Source organism: Acomys minous, assembly GCF_964271855.1.
Source record: "Acomys minous genome assembly, chromosome: 15".
In the NCBI taxonomy this organism is placed as follows: domain Eukaryota; kingdom Metazoa; phylum Chordata; class Mammalia; order Rodentia; family Muridae; genus Acomys; species Acomys minous.
The window spans coordinates 86,789,907-86,805,665 of NC_140497.1; the positions used below are offsets into that span (position 1 = coordinate 86,789,907).

Here is a 15,759-nt window from a genome sequence, read left to right on the forward strand (position 1 = left end):
CATGAAATATTAACTTTATAAGCAGCTATCACTGTGGTATGAAAAGGAAGCCGGTCAGATTTGCTAACTAAGCTGGGCATGGTGGGCGCTCTTTTAATCCCAGCACTCCTCGGGAAGCGGCTGACAGATCTTCGTGAGTTCCAGGCCAGCCCGGTCTACAAAGCAAATCGAGGACATCCAGGACTACAAGAGAAACCCTGTCTTGAAAAACAAAACCAAAGAACCACCCACCCAAACAAAAAAACAGATTTTCCAACTCTCCCTGAAAATCAGTTCTGGGGTTGTTGACAGGGAGCCATATGGTACAGGTATCTTTTTGTCCCCACTCAAGTAGCGAGCAGCCAAAGCGAGGGGACAGACATAATGGAAAGAGATCGCTGTCCTTGATCTCAAAAAAGACTGCTTTTGAAAACTACCTTTCCAGGTAGATTCATGAGGAACATGGCGTTCCAATGAGGGTTTCAGTGTAGGAGATGTTTTTTGGTTGTTTGTTTTTGTTTTTGTTTAAAACATATTCCTTCCTCCTTATTTCCGTTTGTTCAGGGTTTTGCTCCGAGACTCAGTCCTTTTTGTAGTCCATCTCAAAGGAATGAAGTTTCATTTTCATTACAGAAATATATATCCCAAAGACTCAAAATGCCCTTGAGGTGAAAGAAGTACTTCACTCCCTCTCCCTGCCCCCCAAAATATCTGCTATAAGGCAAGTATATAAAGAGGCTCTTTCAGACCCTCCAATCTCGCCCGGGGCATGCTTCCTCAGAGCTTGTTGGCTTCTGCTATGTAGGTTCACAAGACCTTAGGGAGGCTTCTCTTCCCTGGTTCTGGAGGCCACGATTTCAAGGAAGTCTCCACGTGATAACTCACTCCCATTAAAACAATATCAAGCTCTTTGTATGCTAACTAACGTCTTTAAAGGCTACACTTTAAGCATATGTGAAGGCCAGGGATGGTGCCCCCGACAACTTCTCCGCCAGTTATGTTGTTGGACAAATGGGACTAGGTTCAGAAGGAAGAAAACAGAGGTGGAAGACTCAGACGGTGGCTGGGCGTGGTAGCACACGCCTTTAATCCCAGCACTCAGGAGGCAGAGGCAGGTGGATTGAGGTGAGTTCAAGGCAGCTTGGTCTAAAAAGCAAGTCCAGGACAGCCAAGGCTACACAAAGAAACCCTGTCTCAAAAAACAAAACAACAACAACAAAAAGACTCAGACGGTGGATCTCAGCAACAGCCATTGTCTGAGCGCACGTTTGACACAAGGCAGGGACAGGACCACATTCAAGCTACATGAGAGACAATGCTTTTAAGGTAACTCTAAATGGATACACCTGGGGTCTCCCCCCCACTCCCCCCCCACACCCCTCCCTTTGCCTTTCCTGGCATCTGACATAGTCCCTAAGGCAGAGAGAGGTCCAGTGGAGAGTGCTGGGTTTTTGGAGAAAAAGCAAGCTGGGATTTAGAGATGAGTCATTCACTGTCTGTGTGACCCCGAGCTAATTATTCAGCAGCAGCCATTACTTGTAAAAAAAACTGAGATTAGGCCTGCCGGCCTGCTGTGTCACACGTCACGGGGACTGCTACATGAAATCAACATCACCAAGCGCCTGCCCGAGCATCAGGGTGAGTAGGCATCATTTTCTCAGTTCTCTTCCTAGTGATGACTTCTTGAGCGTGGCTAGCCATGTGCGCCACTGATACACACAGTGAGGGAGGGCCAACCCCATACAACTAACCGTCGGTTTCATGTGCCTTTATCCTGATGTTCGTGCTGATCTCTACTGGAATAAACTTACTATGGGCACTAGCTAAGTCAAGCTAAGGTAAAGAAACATTAACAGAAGAGAGATAATTGTAAACCCTAAGCCTACATCATATGATTTAAAATACAGCATCGCCTTTGGAGACTTTGTCACTGGGTTGATTGAAGGCAGTTTGGTTTTTGAATGTCCCCTCTACTCCCCCCCCCCCCCCCCCCCCGCCCATTTCATATTCCTCATGTCTCGGCTTTTCCTTGTCCCCAGCACAGTTCTGATACTGTTGATTTAGTTCTCTTAGGCAAATTACATCCCTTGTCCCCTGCCCCTTCCCCACCCCACCCCACCCCCCCCCCCAGAAAGAAAAATCACTCTAAGAAAAAAACTACATATAGGCTGAGGAAACCCTAAACCCCAAATCTAAAGTCTGAAACTCCCAAATATAGAGTGCCAACATGATTTTTAAAAGTCTTGACCTTTGCAGCTGGGCACGGTGGTGCACACGCCTATAATCCCAGAGGCAGAGGCAGGTGGATCTCTGTGAGTTCGAGGCCAGCCTGGTCTACAAATCGAGTCCAGGACAGCCAAGGCTACACAGAGAAACCCTGTCTGGAAAAACCCAAACCCAATCCAACCCCAAAATACTTTGGACTTTGAAACTTTTAGGATCTCAGGTGCTTAAAGTAAATATATGCTTATCTGGTAAAGTCTAGGCAAATATTAAAAAATCCGATGTGCCCCGTCCTCTGCCCCAGCAGTGTGGTTAAGGAAGACTCGGTGTGCATGTGTAAAAACTATCTGTGATTGACACATACACTCATTTCTTTTTTCTGTTTATATCTTCTCACTAGAACTTGATCTGTTACAAACATGTTGTACTGTATTCACAGTGCTCTCTCTCCAGTGTATGGAACAGTGCATCGTACAGGAAGCAGTCAAAAAGTCTTAGTCTTTGTAACACTCACTCTTTACAGTAAGTCTGAGAGTTGAGTGTTATTGCGATAGCCACTGCAGACGAAACTGAGGCCAAGGTGGGAGGGCTCTGACCTAATGGCCATCCATCCCTTGCTTCTTTGATGCTTTATCAGCTGTTACAGTGGCTAAATTTGAATGCCAACCTGACAAAGGCCATGGCCCGCTTGGTTAGTGTGTTCAGCATCACTGGAGGTCTCTCTCTAAGGGTGTTTCCAATGGAATTACCGCTGACGCTGATGCACTCTATACGACAGATCACTTTCCCATCATGTCTGGGTCTTCCATGGTAATCCATGTACGGCCTGCACTGAACAAAACAGCTGGGAAGTGGTGACTCTACGTGCTGTGTGATGGCCTCTGGCTGGGACACAGGACTTCTGCTCTCACACTTGGCATCTGATTGGAACTTACAGGGCCAGACCTCCAGGTTCCCTTGGGTTTTTGGACACAGACTAGAAACTACACCATCAATGCTCCAGGCTCTCCAGGCTCCCAGCTCAAGTCTTGGAATGTTTTTGTCCTTCATAACCCTGACAACTAAGCTGGGCATATGGTGCACACCTGTTTTCCCAGCACTCAGCGGGTGATCACTTTCTGTTTCCTATTAGGTATTCAAGGTCAGCCTCTACTATAGAACGGGTTTGAAGCTAGCCTGGGCTACATGAGACTTTGTCAAAATTACTCAAAACTGCATGCACACACGGACATGTGCTTGTACATGCTCACTCACACACACAGCCTCACTGCCACATTGGTTGGTGTTTTTCTGGAGAAACCCTGCCTAATATTGATGTTCAGAGGGGTGAATTGCTTTCCTTGGACTATACACATAGCAGACTGGAGCTGGGATACAAATGCGTCTCCTCCTTTCTTCCTCCTCTTCTCCTCCTCCATCTTCTTCCTCTTGTTCTTTTTGTTTAGTTTAGTTTTGTTTTTTGAGACAGGGTTTCTCTGTGTAGCCTTGGCTGTCCTAGACTCGCTCTGTAGACGAGGCTGGCCTCGAACTCACAGCGATCCCCCTGCCTCTGCCTCCTGAGTGCTGGGATTAAAGATGTGCACCACCACTCCCAGCCCTCCTGTTCTTTTTTATTCTTGCCCTCCCCTTCCTCTTCTTCTTCTTGGCTTTTTTTCTAGACAGTGTTTTCCTACATAGCTTTGGTGTTCTTTGAACTCACGCTGTAGACCGGGTTTGTTTTGAACTCAGAGACCTGTCTCTGCCTCCTGAGTGCTGGGATTAAAGATGAGTGCCGCCACAGCCGCCGGCTTATTGCTGGTTTCTTAACCCACTATCAACCGTGTTGATTCTACTGTGTAGCTCTATGCCACATATTCAACTCGGGAAGTGCGTTAGCAGCCAAGACTCAGAAGTGGAGTCTGAGCATCCTGGATTACCCTTTCACTTTTCGGCCCACCATGCTCCATCTGTTAGCTGGTTTAGATGAACACTGCTAAGCAGTACAGGTTGCCACCCAGACACATGTTCAGTTTCTCACGTTTTCTTTTATTAAAGCAACATTAACTCCATTGATTCTTATAAAAATGTACAAATGGGCCGGTGACGAATCACTTAATTTATCCTAATTTGGGGGGCCCCGGTAACGTTTAGAGATCTGGTTTCAGAGCGATCCCCTAAAACTAGAGCAACAGAATCCAAGTGACAGCAAAGAACCCAGGCTCTGGGGCCAGGTGTGGTTTGAGTTCCCACTTTACTAGAGCCTGTGCAAGCCTGTGGGAGCCCGTGCGAGCCTGTGCGAGCCACGGCAAGCCTCGCTATACCCTTAGGTGCCCCAACTACAGAATCCGGATAATGTGTTAAACCACCTCCTGGTGATGCTGTGCTGAGACCATGGGGTGTGTTAGCACAATAACAAGAACATGTACAATAGGTATGCAACAACGGTCGGCTACTCTGTGAGGCAAAACTAACTATGAGTAACTTCTCGTTTCTTCTAGATGGACAAAATCCTCATAAAACGAACAACAAACATACGGTAGCAATAAACTGGCTAGCGAAAGCCTGCAATTTCCAGCCGTCCTTGAAGCTCCCAGGGGCCATGCTGAGTTCTGGCCAATGAGAGCATACCGTGGGACTTTCGTCATGCCTTCCTGAGAGAGAGATAGCGGCCTGCTCTTCCCTTTCTCTAGTCTGTTTCCAGGAACCCTGAGGCAGTGGCTCCAGCTCCTGTAACTAGGAGCCAGCTCCAAGGACAAATGCTGCAGTTGGGTTTCTCTGCACAACAGATTACACGCAGCCTGGCTCCTGAAGGCTTTCTGGGTATCAGCCCTGCGCTACCAATCTCCAAACTCCAAGGAACAAGCACAAACTTCCTGCATCTTGGCTGTTCAAGGCCAAACTAATCTTAAGTGCCTTGCTTGCCCCTCAAGGTAGTCTGAAACTGCAGCTAGAGCCTTGAAATCCATTCTGAGGCCACGTTTTTTTTTTTTTTTTTTTTTTTGCAAATAACAGCGGGATGGGACAAGCAGAGAAGGAGCTAGCTTGCACATCCTCCAGACCTCTCCTCTTAAGGCGCTTCACCATGCCTGGCAACTTGACTGGACTGAAAAGCATCCAGCAGACGGGTAAAGGAAACCCTTGGCCGTGTTGGTGAGGGTGTTTCCAGAGATAATTAACTAAGGCAGGTGGGCGTGCCCTAACCTGGCCATGGGAGGCGATCATGTGATGGACAAAGTATGGGGCAAAAAGAGGAAGGGAGAGAGGAAGCTCACTTGTGAGGGCAGGTGCTCCCTTCTCCACACCCTAGGAAGCAGGAAGAGACAGCTGGGCTCTCCTCTGCTCCTTCCGCCTTCCCACAGGCTCACAGCCATGGAGCCAAGCAACCACAGACCCAAGAGAAACCATGAGCCAGGATAATCTTCCATCCTTTACATCATTTCTCCCCGGTATCTGTCACCACAGCAACAGAATGGTAAAGACAGCCGGAATTCAGTCTTCTGCCATGATCCTGATCCTCTCTCTCCCCTGTTCAGAACCCCAGGGTTTCATGCTGTCCGTGGCACGTGTCTTGTGCTCTATTTTATTCCACTGACCAGACCGTCACAGTGTAAGTTACATCGCCAACGCAACCTAGACATATCAGATTCAGCTCTAACGTATGGGCGATTTATACGCCATCTCTTTCTATTGTGTGCCTGAGCCTGTTCTGAGCCAAAGCCTTCTGGAATGTTTGCATAATCAACAAGTGCGGTGGGAGCAACACTGCAGGGTCAGGAGGTCCATGCAAGACGATCACCTACTGTGCAGTCGACTGTGATTTAAAATAGTCTACTCATAAATAAATTATATAGTTCCCAAATGTTCACCTCATACTCCCAGGTAGTTTCAAGGGTTTGTGAGCAAATCTGTCTGACTGGGAAATTCAATAGCAGCCAAATCCCCGGGAGGCTATGTGCATTTTATACCCTTGCTTAGTGGCCATTATGACATCAGGAGCTGTTCAAAATTCTGCACATGATACAGCCAGAAGGTTCTTTGTTCCTGAGCAAAATACTAGTCAGTGGTCAAACTAAAGTGTATTCCTTCAAGCCCTGGTCCACTGTTCAACCATTCCACAGTTTTACTCTTTCTTCATGTAAACTGAGCTTGTAAAATGCAGAGATTTCATTTGGACAAGTCAGAATTTGTGTGTCTTTGTAGGGAGAGACCAGCATATCCTTTAAAATAAGTGTGTCTGTGTGTGCTATGACTACTGTGTGTGTGGCTGTGACTGTGTGTGGTGTGGTGTGCGTGTGTGCTGTGACTACTGTGTGTGTGGCTGTGACTGTGGGAGGGAGGTGGAAAGGGTGGAGAGGGTGGAGAAATGCTTAAGGAAGGTGACCTATGGTCTCCACTAACACGCTCTATGAAGTGAATTTTCTTCCCAGGAGTTCAAAATGATCTAGAGAGATGATACCTCTTTGCCTTCCCCTCTACCTCTTACCTCCCACACTGCCTCTGAGGGACCGAATGACTGACAAGGTCATCCAATCTCTGACAACCTTTCCCAGGACCTGGCTGCTTCAGACTTCAGACTGAGGCCCATTATGGGTTTGAGGGCTCGTGTCTGCTGACTTGATCTAACTCCCAGGACCTGCCAGATAGCCAAGCCCAGTGCTCAGAAGGACCTAGGAGAAACTGGTTCCCCTTCATTGTGCTGGGTTTCCTATGCCATTCAACAGGCTGCTCTTGGGTCTGGTGGCAAAGCTTAACTTGACTCCTCCGACTCTGAGCAACATAATTGGTACGAAGCTGCTGTCTGGGTGTTGTGACAACCAGCAGACTTGTTAGGTAAAGATGTCTCGGTGGGTTTGGATTTCCAGGCAGACAAAAAGCCCCAGGCAGGTGAACCCCAGGGAAAACCCAAAGAAGACGTAGAGAATAAAGACTTACAGAAAGTAAGATGAACGCATCCTGCTTATTCTCCTTTATCAGAGGTGTAAAGCTCTTTGACTTTTAAAATCAAAAGTTTCTAGAGGGGGCTGGAGAGGTGGCTCAGAGTTTTAGAGCACTGGTTGCTCTTCCAAAGGTCCTGAGTTCAGTTCCCAGCAATCACATGGTGGTTCACAACCATCTATAATGTGATATGATGCCCTCTTGTGGTGGACAGGCACACATGCAGGCAAAACACTGTATACATAATAAACACACCTTTTAAAAAATATTTCTAGAAACGGCTGAAACCTTAGGTCATCAGAAATTAACAAGTCACAAAGCATGGGCAGGCAGCTGGCCTCTATTATGGGAAGCCCAGTTTCATCAGGTATGCAGTATACAGGTAGGCCTTATAACATGAAAGTTTATAATCAAAGTTTCTCAAAGAGAAATTAACATACAGAGTTTATCTTATGATGATGTACAGTAGCACCCTAAGTAAAATGTAAGTCAATTAAAACAAATTATTATAAGGATATAAAGATATCTCGATGTAAAAAAAAAAAAAAGCAAATTTAGAGTTGTGTCATTAACAAACAACTAACTGACCTGAAACGGGGGAAGGCACATGGAAGGGAATAAAGGAAGGGTTAGGAGACAGCCCAGTAGGAGAACGCTTGCCTAATATGTGTGCAAGTGACCCTAGGGTCACTCCCCAGTCCTGTCAAATATAAATAAATAGTGAGAAAGGCAGACATTAATGTGCGCACAGTAAATTAACTCTAATTGCTCCTCCCACCTAAGAATGGCGATTTTAAGCAAAACATTCAAAAATGAACAAGGGTCTCATATACTCTCTCCAGTCACAGTATGCCTCATTGAGGCATAGAGATTCTGTTCTTCTAAAGCATTTCTAACTGTGTGTGTGTGTGTGTGTGTGTGTGTGTGTGTGTGTGTGTGTGCGCGCTAAGTGCGCACGTGCTCAGACGATCTCTCTAAGTGAGGAGGGACTGGCTTTGGAATGTGCCGAGCACGCGGCTACCGAGTCCCAGACTTTAACCGAAAGAGCATCCATCGACCGCTCAGCATAGAGGGAGCCCTAGAGTGAGTGGCTCCCACACACCAGGAACACACACACAAGGAGCCCGCAGAAGGAGGAAGACTGTGAACTTACTGTGTACAGCTCATTAAGAACCTTCATTAAGTCCTCGTGCAGCTGGAACGCAATCTCTTTGCTCTGCAAGGAAGAAGAAATTGAGAGAGAGAGAAATTACAATGTATGAGAAAATGTTTTAAAACTTTTATCAATTTTAAAGACCACTAACTTAAAATAGAAGGATGTGTATAACACAGTAGAAACCCAACGAGTCCTTATTTCCACAAAACTCTGTCAGCCCCGCAGCGCTTTCTCATACAGCAATGCGCAGGAAGAAGTGAATGAGCAGCCAAGATGGCTTCTCCATCGGTCATATCAGACCTCGTGGGAGTGAGTGGGTGAGGCATACACAGGGTGCTCAGGAGGGAGCTTAACGCCAGGCATGGTGGTGCATGCTTATAATAATACTGGCTTGGGCGGGCTAAAGGAGGAGAACAGTGAGTTTCAGGCCCGTCTGAGCCACTGTCTCAATCAAAAGACAGAGGCCAGCAGCGTGGCCCTTGCAGCGTGTGCCTAAGGTCCTGGGTTTACCCACATAAAGGCGGAAGGAGAAAACTGATGTAATAAAATGGTCCTCTGACCACATGTGCAACATGGCACGTGCCTATCCCATATACACCCTACACACAACAGCAGCAACAACAGCAGGAAAACAAATGAAAAAGTAAAAAAAAAAAAAAAAAAACCAAACTAAAAAGTCTTCCTCTTCAATATAATCACAGAGGAATTTTCTTTAAAATGTAGTTATTATGTATATAGTGTTTTCCCTGCATGAACACCTGTGGGCCAGAAGAGGGCATCAGACTGCATTATAGATGGTTGTGAGCCACCATGTGGTTGGTGGGAATTGAACTCAGAACCCCTGGAAGAGCAGCCAGTGCTCTTAATCTCTGAGCCATCTCTCCAGTGCATCACAGAAGAATTTTGTGGCGATTCCCCAAACAGCAAAGTTAGAGGAAGCAAACACTTCCGGATCACTGTAGCTTTAAGAAAATAACTTCGGAAGCTGTGGGGTAATGAGCCCACTTACGGTCCACATGCTTCTACCTCTGATGAATTATTATTTTTATGAAGACCAGACATCAGAGTCGACTTTTCCCTCTACTTAACCAGAGTTTGATGGAGGGATATTTGAGTATTATCTTCAGCAAGCTTTGTAAATTATTTTAAAGGGAACAGTATTTGCACACGTCTATCTGTTTTGAGTTCATCCTGCAGTCACCTACAGAGACTAGAAAGAGTGTGTTGTGCGGCTTCACCTACAGTGTGGGATGGTTAACAGGAGCTACTGCTGGCTCCCACTCTGGGCTGTATAGTTTTCCACCCTACCTATGGGAGTGAGTACCTAGAACGTGGAGCTAAAGGGCATCTGCTGACCACTCTTAGGATTCTGTGACTCAGATCAAAGTGGGTCCGTCTATATCGGCGAGGTTATTGGTTCAGGCCTCAACAACAACGGAACGTCAAACTGATGACATGAAGGTTCATGGGAGACAAAATGTCATGGGGACAAAACATCAGCGCCTCACTTAAATGCTGAGAAATGCAAGTTCAGGAGCAGCATTTGACACTGGGTTTCCTTGGGATTCTGGGCAAGTATTGTGTACACCGGCTCTGACATCTCAGTCACTAAATTGGGTTTAGGAATTTTAAGTATAGCTCTGCCCTGCTCCATGAGTGTGTGAAAGGTAACCTACACGTGGCTGCAGCTCCATCCCACTAAGTTGGGACTCTGAATGTATGCATTACAATACGATCTCCTGTGGCTTTAGCCTGGTGTGTGTTTTTTTAATATTAAGTTTCATCCAAAGAAGTGGGAAACCGATTTAAACTCTCTAATGGGATCAAAGGCCACTGAGGAGATCTGCTCAGCTACCCACGGTTCAGGTAGCAAGTCCAAAAAGAAAATATTTCTTGGCTAGGATTTCCAAACAATAACAGAAAAAAAAAAAAGCCCCATCGGTTCAATTAATCTCACACCAATGTATTTAAGGTCGGAGTAAAGGCTTAGCTCTAAGGGCTGTCCATGTGATTTTTGGCTAAACATCTTAGAACAAATAGGATAGTTCTTGGTACGTAGCATATTTTTACAAGACTTCAGGTGATGAGGGAGAGGAAATCTGGCATATAATTGCATTTTAGTTTCATCTTTCACACAAGGACTGTCTCTTTATATAATATATATACATATTATGCATTTATATATATTTATAAATGTATATATGTATGTATACACACACATGGAACCACACGGGGTATACACACACCTCACTGAATTTTAATGGCCTTCTGCAATCCAGGAGTTTCCCAAAAACTTGTTTTATATGCTAGCTGAACAGTAAGAAGGATTTCAGTTTAAAATGGTGCCCCAACGCCTCTTCTAATTGAAGAAGTGATTTTTTTTTTGTAGGTAATTGGGTAATTTGAAGAAAATCATTATTATTCATTGTGACAGTAATAAATGGGAGACATGTTTTGACTGGGATGGGGGAGGGTAACCCCTCGTAAGGTTTCCATGCCATGAGAACAGGAACCCTGTCCACAGCCTTCACACACACACACACACACACACGTAAATACATACGGATGTAAGTGTGTCTGGGAGGCAGTATGTCATAACGCTTAGAAGCAAGGACTCTGGAGTCAGAAAACCTAGTCCGACTTTTGGCTCTCTTTCAGTCTGTGACCCAAAAAACCAACGACAACCCTTGGATGTAAAGGCCACCGACCTCCATGGAGGAGGTGCTTCCTGGACACCGCTTGCTCTGATGCTGACGTCACTCCCCCTTGGTTTTCCTAGACGGCCCTGAAGTACTGTGCACCTGGTGGGTTTTCCTCTACCTCCTCCTCATGGATATCGACTCCAGTTAGCTTCCGATGCGCCACACCCTTGGCGGGGGGGGGGGGGGGCGGGTCCTACGGCTAGGACAATGAATGAACGGAGCATACACCAGAAACTGGTAAGTTCCGAAAACCAATATGACGAGATAGACGCGATCGGTGAACGAGGTCTCACGGACCTGGCTCTAGTGGTAGTTATGGCGACCACGGAAAGCCGGTAGAGAATTGTGTCAGTAGGGAGACCCTTAGCTGTCCCCCTGGGATGCAGCATCACGGCTTCCACTTGTTCACCGTGTTACAATCCAAACCTGTCCTGAGACCTAGTAGGCAAGCTCACACCTCACCGTCTCACTTTCTCCCTACTATCAGCTTTTTTTTTCTTTTGAGACAACGTCTTGTGCTGCGGCCAGTGCGGGCCTGGAACACGCTCCTTCAGTCTCTTAGGTGCTGGGATCACAGACATGAGCCGCCACACTGGGGTTCACCGCCACTCCTGTATTTGTAGGGATCCACACAGAGGTGACTGCTTTGAACCCTACTTTTGTGTGAGAAACAGGAACTCTTTTGCACCTTTGTATTTAGAGGGATAGGCGGGGCCAGGACATCAGAAGGCTGTGGGAGGGGTCACTGTTCTGCTGGCAGGGAAGCCTTACAAGGGTCACTTCCTGTGACCCTCCCCCATCCCAGTCCAAACACATCTCCCACGTATTACTGTCAACGAGAAGTAATGATTTCCTTTAAAGAGTACCCCAGATACCTAAAACGATCACTTCTTCAACCAGAACAGCCGCTGGAGCACCCTCCCAAAGCAATAAACTGAAATCCTTCTTACTGCTTAGGAACGAAATAAGCTTTTAGAAAATTCCTGGATTGCCAAAGGCCATTGAAATTCAGTAGGGTGCACGTGCACCTGGGCTCTGTTTCACCCGGAGCTGAAAACAGAAGAGACACTTGAGACTTGAGCAGGGACTGCTGTGTTTAAAAAAAAAAAAAGACACAGATTGAGGGTAATGACTATTCATTTTTGTAGAAGAAAAATACTAATAAATTACATTTGCTAGAAATAATGTTTTCTCTGCTATGTGAGAGGTAGGCGGTTAAAATTACTTTTTTCCCATAGAGGAGGAGAGCCCTTTGATAGCTCAGAGCCCCTTAGAAAAGGCTGCTTCCTCCTAGACTACGCCTGCAGGAGTTGGATGCTTCTCAGTTTGCTGCTGTACTTTTTTTGACAGTGTTCTGGGATTCTGATCCAAGGGGAGAGCTGTTTTTTTTTTTTTTTTTTTGGTCAGAGCTGCAATTTAGTTAACACTTGTTGGATGCCTCCAGAATATACCCAGAGGTAAATTCTGAACTTCTAATTATTTATTAGTTAATTGCCACTTTGATATTTCACATACATCAAGCATAAGTTTAAAATTAACACTCCCAGGGCTTTCTTCTTCTGCATGATAAAAATAAATGAAGTGTGCAGAAGGATATTGAGAAAAGAGGGCTAAAGCAACTGCCATTGTGACGTCTTTCCTTCAAGTGTGTTAATCTAATGTGGCTCTGAGCTATAATTATTCCATCATAGTCAAGTATTTTGTTCTATTCTACTCTCTTTTCCTTTTTTTTTTTTTTCAAGAGAAAGTTTCTCTGTGTAGCCCTGGCTGTCCTGGACTCACTTTGTAGACCAGGCTGGCCTCGAACTCACAGCGATCCGCCTGCCTCTGCCTCCCGAGTGCTGGGATTAAAAGCGTGCGCCGAAATGCCTGGCCCTTCCTCAATTTTTTATGCTTAAATTTTTTATTTCAGATACTTATCAGTACTGACATATGAGTTTCCCATGCAGTCACTCTATCTATAGATGAAAAGCAAGAAAAGTGTGAACACTACATTAACACTGAGTTAAAAGCCAAAAGCCAATTAACAGTTTCAACAAAGTAGGGTTTTTTTTAAAAGATAGAAAAGAATTGTGCTGGCTTTAGTGCAAATATAAAGCAAGTTAAAAGAGTGCAACAAATAAATTCTTCAAAAAAAAAAAAAAACAGGGTTTCTCAGTTCATACTCTTTCCTGCTCTCAACTCACCTAAAAACCAACAGAGTACTCATTATAGATTAGAAATCAGAAATTCTTAAAAATTAACTGAGGAGTTCCGTGATTTTCTGTATAGACACAATCTATTCTATGAACGCCATCGAGAAAGTAATTCTATATACAACCAAAAGCCCCAAGGCTCAGTGGGTGGGGAAGAGTGCCAATTCTGCACCGTGTGGAGTAGAGGGTGGCTGTAGTGAGCTTGGGGCAATGCATGCAGAAGGCCAACGCAAGAAAGGAAGCAGCATTTTCAAGGTCACCCTCGGGTGGGTTCTAGGTACACATCCCACTCACTCATCTGTCCCAAGACACTTCTTGGCATTTGTTCCTTTGCCAAAACTGGTGCAATCTCCTGGGCTGCACAAACTGTTCTTTTTTTTTTTTTTTTTTTTTTTTGCACAAACCCTTCTTGTCAAGATCTATAGAATGAAGCTGTAGGATGTACAAACAGCTCTGAAAGAAGAAACTGTTGTCTAGGAGTAGAGACCAGGGATGTCCAATTCCTGTAAGTTGGGCCAAGTCAATCATGTCCCGTCTGATTTGAAACAGCAACTTCAAGGAAGACCAGGGTGGCCAGTGCCGTCTCACTAATATGCTCAGTTGCACTTTGTGTTATTTGCTTAGGGAATTCCTTGGATGTGAGATTTCTAGGATGAAAATATGAGTTTATAGCCGGGCGGTGGTGGCACACGCCTTTAATCCCAGCACTCGGGAGGCAGAGGCAGGCAGATCACTGTGAGTTCTACAAAGTGAGTCCAGGACAGCCAAGACTACACAGAGAAACCTTGTCTTGAAAAAACAAACAAACAAACAAAACAGAAAATATGAGTTTATGACCCTCAATGGAGCTAGAAATATTTTTTTAAAAGGCTTATTACAAATGTATGCTGCTTTCAGGACAATGATATTCTTTCCTTAAGTCAGAAATCAGAGGTTCATTTGTTGCTCTCCTTGAAGCCATGGTTACTAAGTCTGTCTGTTTTGGCTGGTTAATTTTTCCATATGCCATTAGAAAGAAGAAAAATCTAATTAGGCTTCATCTGACCAAAACCGTTTGCTTGTGATAGACTACACGATTTGAGATGTCTGGTCCATACCTTTTCCTCTGTCCCAGTTTGGTTTCTATTGCTATGAAAAGCCATGGCTCAAAAGCGACTCAGCAGGGGGAGGGCTTATTTTATGTCACAGTTTATAGCCCACCATGAAGGGACGTCAGGGTAGGCATTCAAGGACAAATTTGGAGGCAAGAACTGAGGTAGAGGCCAAGGCAGAATGCAATGGTGCTGAAAGGCTTGCTCAGTTTACTTTACTTCTACAACCTGAGGACCACTTGCCTAGGGGTGGTACCACCCACAGGGGGCTGGGCCCTGCCACATCAATCGTTAATGTACCACAGACCAATCTGGTGCAAGCAAATCCTCAGCTGAGACTGCCTCTTCCCAGATGTGTCTAGGTTGGTCTGTCAGGCTGATGAATAAGCAGGTATCTTCTCTACTTCATTCCCCACAAATCCAAACCCCACCCCGCCTCGTCACTGCTGCTGATCCCCCAGGTCTAGCTTTTGCCTCTCTGTGCTTTCCCAGGCTCTCTGCTCTGCCTGGACTCTGCTGTCTTCCCTCTACCAGATGCAACCTTACAAGCTGCTCTGAAATCACTCTTGCAAGTTGCTCCCCAGAGGGGAGAAAAAAAAAATCAGACCCTCCCTTTATAGTGACTTCATGATTAACTCACTTATGACCATCCCGGGGCATACTGTCTGGTGACTAAACATTTAGAGTCTTTGTTAAAGGCAGTAGATATGTTTTCAGAGATCTCAGATCTTTTCCCGCAGTGGCGGCTGCAGCAACAACAACAACAACAACAGCAACAAAAGATGATGAATATCCTCTATGTCCCAGGATTTTATTCGGACGGTCCTTATTGAACACTGAATACAACTTACCAGGCTCACTATCTTCCCTTTTTTCCCTCAAGGGAACAGTAGGGATTCAGACATGACTTTTGCCCTCCAGAGTTCACTATCTCACAGAGGAACCAGACAAGCTGTGTTTGCTTATCTTTCCTGTTGCTATAGTAAAATGACAAATACCTGAAGCTGGGTAACAATAAAAAGAAAAACAAAAGGCATATGTGTACAACACACACACACACACACACTCACTCACATACACACATCCATATATTCTCCTCTCCCTTTTCCCCTCCCCCCACACTCGCACACAAAGGTTTGTTTAGCTCATAGGTCTGAAAGCACAAAGAGCAAGATCCCTCTTGGCTCTAGTGAGGGCCTCATGGTGGACGTCATGGACAGCAAGGGGAGGGTACATGGAGCAAGGGATTATATTTTGCCAGATAAGAAGCCAGAAAGGGGTCAAGTCGTTCTCGCAGGAGCTCAGGGGTCACAGCAGAATAACCTTAATCCCTTTTCTGCTCAGCTCTGCAAGTCCTAGGAACCCTCTCCATGTCCACACTGAGCTCCAACACTGCCAAACAAGAGTCCCAGGAAAACAAACCCATACCGTAGTGCATGTTGGGACAGCATTCCCTAAAGAGCGGTGGAGTTAAGTGCCACTTTGGTGGGTGGCCAGAT

At 45.5% G+C, this 15,759-nt stretch overlaps 1 protein-coding gene across 4 annotated transcripts in view; it reads right to left on the reverse strand.

The window, feature by feature from the left end:
* Positions 1 to 15,759, reverse strand: part of SRGAP1 (SLIT-ROBO Rho GTPase activating protein 1) — a 275,761-nt gene that overhangs the window by 101,924 nt on the left and 158,078 nt on the right. For all 4 annotated transcript variants that reach the window (XM_084759989.1, XM_084759990.1, XM_084759988.1 and 1 more), the window contains exon 4: positions 8,270 to 8,332. In XM_084759989.1, the coding sequence (XP_084616115.1) occupies positions 8,270 to 8,332 (63 nt within the window). The remainder of the gene's footprint in view (positions 1 to 8,269; positions 8,333 to 15,759) is intronic.